This window comes from Vitis riparia, chromosome 1, assembly GCF_004353265.1.
Source record: "Vitis riparia cultivar Riparia Gloire de Montpellier isolate 1030 chromosome 1, EGFV_Vit.rip_1.0, whole genome shotgun sequence".
NCBI lineage: Eukaryota > Viridiplantae > Streptophyta > Magnoliopsida > Vitales > Vitaceae > Vitis > Vitis riparia.
In genome coordinates, this window is record NC_048431.1 from 13,321,108 (window position 1) to 13,327,421 (window position 6,314).

The 6,314-nt window shown below is 33.6% G+C and overlaps 1 protein-coding gene across 1 annotated transcript; it reads right to left on the reverse strand.

Moving 5' to 3' along the window:
- Positions 1 to 1,079: 1,079 nt before the first annotated feature.
- Positions 1,080 to 5,791, reverse strand: LOC117911777 (methyltransferase-like protein 7A). Its single transcript, XM_034826225.1, has 6 exons — positions 5,449 to 5,791; positions 4,531 to 4,626; positions 4,245 to 4,463; positions 2,707 to 2,803; positions 1,695 to 1,757; positions 1,080 to 1,592 (listed from the first exon to the last, which is right to left on the reverse strand). Exons 1-6 carry the CDS (start codon positions 5,698 to 5,700, stop codon positions 1,399 to 1,401), a joined length of 921 nt encoding a protein of 306 aa, XP_034682116.1. The 5' UTR covers positions 5,701 to 5,791; the 3' UTR covers positions 1,080 to 1,398.
- Between the last annotated feature and the right edge of the window lie 523 nt (positions 5,792 to 6,314).

Here is a 6,314-nt window from a genome sequence, read left to right on the forward strand (position 1 = left end):
CCACTACGTCATAATGCATCCATGTACGCTTCTCATGTATAGTAATTTTGTATGGGTGAAGCATTTTAGTCCTATACTTTAAAATGATTTTCGTAACGTGCTCGTAATAGTGGGTGGATTATTGGTTATTTTATTTAGAAGTTTGTTTAGGTTTGGTTGCTATTATCCACCTTTAGTTTACTTTTTGCCTTTTATCTTACATATTTTTAAGTACTCTTTCATTATTACTATTATTATTATTAATTCTCCTTTCTTAGCTATTCTTATCAAATAAATTATAAATATAAGGATAATTTTATTATATTTGTATTTATAAATAATAAATCCAAAATAAATATCATCATGTTCATATATCTTATTTATCAAATAGAATTAATTGATTTTACAATATATAATTTTTATATAATAAAATAATATTCTCCCACGCCCCTTCGGAGTCTTCATCAGTTTATCTTGAACTGTTACTCTTCTCTTTACAGCATTTATATTTTATTTTATTTTATTTTATTTTTTAATTTTGGATTTTAATATCTATCTACAAGTGTTTTTTTTTTTTTTTTTTTGCAAAATCATAATTTACAACTAATAGTATTTAAAAAAATATATATCAGATAAATTCAAATAAATAAAACACTATTCTATTTTTAACTTTTATTTTTATTTTTGGATTTTAACATTTTATTAATCATATTTTTTTACAAAAAACAATTTACAACTAATATTATTTTAAATAAATTCAAATAAATAGAATAACCTTCTATTTTATTTTTGGATTTTAATATTTACAAGAGAAGGGAGGGTGTGGAGAGAAGGACGCTGATAAAAGCTACCATGGGTACGAAGGAGGAGACAAGAGTGGAGAGAAGTTGTGGGCAAAGAGATACGTTAAAAGAGTGTGCCAGTAACAAACTAAACTAAATGGAAACCCAAGGTTCAAGACATTTCAAACTCCAAGGACGGAAAGTCTTTAACACATTGGATCATAGGGTGGTGGTATTCTAGTGTTAGTAAGATACAAAGCTTTTAGGTTGGTATCCATGGCAAGCTCTAAAGTAGTTGAAGTAGGGTCAACATCATCAGTAAAATCAACCTCAGCCCTTGAAGTAAGGTCATATCCCAAATTGTTCATTTAGGGGACAACATTCCTCACAACCAAAAGTCATCAATATTTGTCAAAACACCCCATCAGGACTGTTTGTAGATATTCAGTGGAATTCTCAAAATGGGCCCCAAATCAACACATACTGTTGGGCTGACCTCTATTTTTAAGCCCAGTCAAGATCTGCAATCCATGTTAAAAGTAACTCAACCACTACAATTACACTGGCATATAACCTTGCTTTCCTTTCCTTTTGGTGTTACTGTGATAGCCTATCCAACCTCAATTTACTTCCAGTGTTACTTACAAGCTATCCCATACACATGAGGGCTTGCAACTAAGGCATTACGCAACGAAGTTGAGCTAATGTTGACACCTGAAAACCCAGCTTCAAATATATGCTTGCCGGTTTCCCTGGTCAAGTGACACCCGTCAGAAACTGTCTGTTGCAATGGATCAAGAACATTCTGTAGGAATCTGAGGACTGTTCCATCTGCACCACAATATTCATAGACAAAACACATCCACTAAGCTCCACAAGAGCTACAATAAACATTATTCCTATTCAACAATGAATTAGATAATCTATTGATACCTCTTGCAGCAACATGCTCCACAAATAAGTAAAGCCCACCTGGTTTTAGCACCCGCTTCACCTCTGAATAACAATGGGTAAAGTTACACATTAGCAGCTTGGAAGTTGAAGATTCTATATTCCTAATGAAAATGATGTAAATTAAAAAGTGGTTAGACATCTCAATAAAAGAAGGGAAAGATGGCTTATAAAAATCACCTAAATTCACAAACCAATTTGGTTTTGGGTAGTCATAAGTTTGAACTGTTCAAGTTGTAAGCAACCACAATTAAGGGCATATGGAAGCTCTTTTCATTTGTGTCCATTTTATATATCACATAGGATTTTAAACAAGTTAACTTTATATTATAATCTATAAGATGTGTACTAGGAATTATTAAATAAATTCCTTTCAATTATTCACCATCCATGGTGATGGCTCTGTTTGCTATGCTCACCAGCATACAAAGTAGATTTCTGCAGTCAAATTCTACACACTAAATGGGACGGTTCCATCTACATGAGCAGTCAAGAGACAAATCACAAACAGCTTTTGTTTGTGTTTGTTCTTTGTATCTTTTCTTTCTTATGACTTTGGCCAACTTACTTTTCAGGAGCCATATACATTAAATTTTGGACAGTACGTAAATTGCTTCTTTGAATTACAGCTCATACATTATCTATCATTGTTGGTGTTTGCCTTCTGAAATCTAAACAGTCACTGAACTCCTAAAAGTTTGACTCATCCATAAAAGGGCACAAGTTGAGATGGACTTAATTATATAAAAGTTTAATACAATTCAATGAGCATAAAATGATCAATTGAGTGACAGAAAGCTGATCCATTGCTTCAGAACTAAAAACAAAAAAAAAAAAAAAATCATAGTTTACACCAAGTAGCTTGAAACTCAAAAAACTGAAGTAATGAGATATGCTGATTTTCAACTGAATGGTTTCCATTAAATATGGTGTTTCTAGATTAAATTATAGTTGAACTGACGAAATTTAGAAGAAACTAGAACCCTATAAATACCTTTCAGTGCCGTATCAACATCTTTAACAGAGCATAGTACAAGTGTTCCAACAACTGCATCAACAGCAGCATCACTTAATGGCAAAGCCTCCCCAACCTGGAAAAAATCAAAACCTTCAATTATCAAAGTTCTGAGTGTAACATAAAAGCTTCTTCATCAACAAGTATATATTACTAAGGAAACACAGTAAGTCCAAAATTTCAACAGACTAGAAAATATTACTAGACTCAACCTGAATCCTGCAATGGAATGGAACTGAAGACATTAATATCAATTAGCACTTTCATAATTCAATTTTCAAAGTGATAAAATACAAAGAATGGAGATGATCTCAATCTTAAAGCCCAAGTATAGGTTACCATGTTGCTAAATTAAATAGTGATTGAGGAACCTTCCCCAATCTGTGCCCAAAAGATCTAAATCTTAAAAACACAAATGAAATCACACCCACCAAGAATGTTTGCTAGTCATTCAGCTACTTTTCTCATACTGGATATTGAAGTATGGCAACAGTTTGCCAAGGGGACAAGTTAATGTGTTACTGAGTGCTCAAGTAAATTAAGGTAGTGAAGCTTGTCTATCTTCTCCTGATACAATAATTTCATGATTTTCATTTCATGGAGAAAAACCATTTTTTTTTTCTTCCTCACTGCGTAATACAAACTGGAAATGTCAAAATCTCCTAATTTTGATTCATCTTACCAATAACATCTATGCACTAAAAACATCAATTTTAATTTCCACAAACTAAAATGTTATCATGTCATCCTAGACTCTCACCATTTTCAATTACTCTACCCCTATGGAGCAGCTGGTTGTGATATACTACTGCTGAATTTGAAGAGAGGAAGAAGCAACAGTGAGAAAACTATCGTCCAAGAGTATATAAGAATATAGAAGAAAGCATAATTACAGGACCATTCAATATAACAAGTCAAACAGATATAAATAGGAAATTAAATGGATAGCTCCAAAAAAGGGAAAATAACGCAACCTCCTCACACCCTGTGCCAGACCACTCAACTTCCAAAGCAAATACTCATTACAATGGACATTCTGACCCCTACCATATAAAAGCAAATTTATGGCTCCAGACATTGCTGAAACCATCATCCCGACACCTCAAATCTAAGAGCAGCCCAAGTGTGACTTCTTAATCTTTCAGATATTTAATCTCAACAAGAAAAAATAATAATAATTCAAAGACAACCAACACTTAAGATTATACATGGCATGACCGATAACATTACACTAGCAAACAGGAACTTGATCACTACCTAGTATGGACACACTTGATTCCTTGATTGCTATAGAAGCAGAAATATGTAAAAGGCAGAAACATTATCATATGCATGTATATAATTTCTTACAACCATTTCCTGACTACTAAATTCTGCTACAAAACATCACAGCATGTGTATAGGTGTGTTCATTTCATCAGCAAATAATGTTGTTTCTGGCTACAAAATTACTAGGCGGAGAATGCATCTTTGAAATTTTGATTAACTGAGTACTTCCTTTTGTGTAGGTTACATACTGCATGTATAAATTTAAAATTTGTTGGGGGTAGTCCAGATGCAACTGCCGCTGCCTTGGCGTACTTCTCCATCTTCATGTTCGGATCTATGCCGAAAACCTCGATATCAGTACCATTGGCATAATATTTGAGATTAGGACCAGTCCCAATGCCAATCTCCAACACTTTCTTGGCTTTCCCACTCAAATTAGAAAACAACTGTGATTTGTAGCCTGCAATCTTCTCACACAACAGACTTAGCATACAATAGAAGTCAAGAAATGTACCTACTTAAAATGCTACTAACCTCTGCCTCATAAGCTTCCATGCCTTTGTCTAAGACCGCTGCATACAATTCCTCATACCAATCTGGCCTTGGAGGGTGAACCCTGTTCAACATTGCCTATATAAAGAATGTGTCACTTCCAGAATCATGTCATTGCTAAAATTTCTGAGCCTGCAATTCTTCTGAAGTAGCATAATAGGCAAATGCTACTCTTCTTGAAAATTATTTACAATGAAGAGGCTCATGGATTTAAAGAAGGCCCACTGGATAGCTCCCACCAATTTTCATATGATTCCACATTATGAATTTCCCCAGTTATGCTCTCAGAATTGCAAATGGTGAATTTAATGCCACAATTAAAGACCACAATGGCAGACGGCCTCGCGAATGAAATGCACCAGAACCCGATGGAACTCTAAGCTAAATAATACCCTTCTCAGAACACTGTGAGGCAAGATTGATCTTCACATAGATTCCTATTAAAACAAAAATATCTGATTGAACTGATTTTCGGGAATCTGGCATTCATAATGGAATCCATAAAAAATTAGATATGAATACCAAAAATTTTGGCCAAGGATGCTGTTTTCATAGGTATGTTACCCCATTAAGAATCAAGTGAGACAAAAAGGAATTTTTATTTTAGAGAAAATTTTGGCACTAAAACCGACTTGTGTAGTGGGTTATTAGTTCAGTTGTATAGAAAGAATCTTCCGAAGAAGATGGTGCCGACCAATTCGATGGAGTTCATCAGTTCTCCAACTGTTGAGCGCATCAATTCAAGTAGAATACAGAGTGCTGAGTGTATTTAAATTCAATAAGTCTCAACAAATTAAACTTGCTGGAATTGAAATCAAAGACTTGGTGATTTGATTGGGAGAAAGTAAGGGAGTTAGAGATAATAAAAAAGAAAAGAAAATAGCAGTTGTGGAGGAGTACCGTGGAATCAGAGAGTAAAGGAGCAGCGTGGGAAGGGGAAATTGGAAGCAGAGCAGTTGCACATGCTTGAATCAAGTGCCTTCTTCCACAAGAGCATAATAAGGAGGGAGTGAGGCTCTGGTATGGCACCGCCACCGGGGAGCTGGGGCGGGAGGGAGAGGAGTCGGACCTCACCACTGCAATGCTAAGGGATGTGATTTTAGCGGCAGAGGTGAGGGACAGCAGCGATGAATGGAGAATCATCGTAGCCATGTCAGATTCAAGCTCCTTTGGATATCAAACTTTGTTAATGGTTTCGCCTTCGTCTTCGGAGTACCAGTGACACCCTTATTTGCGGCAACAGCCCTCGCCTTTTTTTCTTTCTTAAGAAAAATAAATAAATAAATAAACATATATATATATTAATTATGTACACATAAATATAAAAAATTCCCGAATTTTAAGAAATGCAGCCTCTATGGGTGGGTATTTGAAAAAAAAAATCTTATTTTCAATATGATAGTTAAAAAATTATTTTAAAAATTTATAATTTTTTAAGCATTAATAAGAAATTACTTTTTGAAAAGATGACATTAATTTTAAAATTGTTTTAAAGAAGGAACTTTACATTTGAAAATGGAAAATACAACTTCAATATAATAAGATATAGTATACTAAAAATGTCTTTAAAAAATAATTTCATCATAAATTTTAAAGTTTAAAGTTATATCTTTAAAAGATAACTTCAATATTCTGTATGCAAACTTATTTAACTCATTTTAACTATAGTAAATTTGGAATATTTTTTAAAATGTCATATCTAAAAAATTATTTTTAATTTTTTAAAATCGCTCAAATGCAACTTTAAATAGACCAAAATACCATTT

What these genes read in the sequence shown, in the direction of transcription:
- LOC117911777 (XM_034826225.1), bottom strand. Translation starts at nt 5,700, where the DNA reads ATGGCTACGATGATTCTCCATTCATCGCTGCTGTCCCTCACCTCTGCC. An exon ending in CTTTACTCTCTGATTCCACG is followed by an intron (nt 4,627 to 5,448) that starts GTACTCCTCCAC and finishes TTCTTTATATAG; the next exon opens with GCAATGTTGAACAGGGTTCA. An exon ending in ATTTTAAATTTATACATGCA is followed by an intron (nt 2,804 to 4,244) that starts GTATGTAACCTA and finishes GATTTTTTCCAG; the next exon opens with GTTGGGGAGGCTTTGCCATT.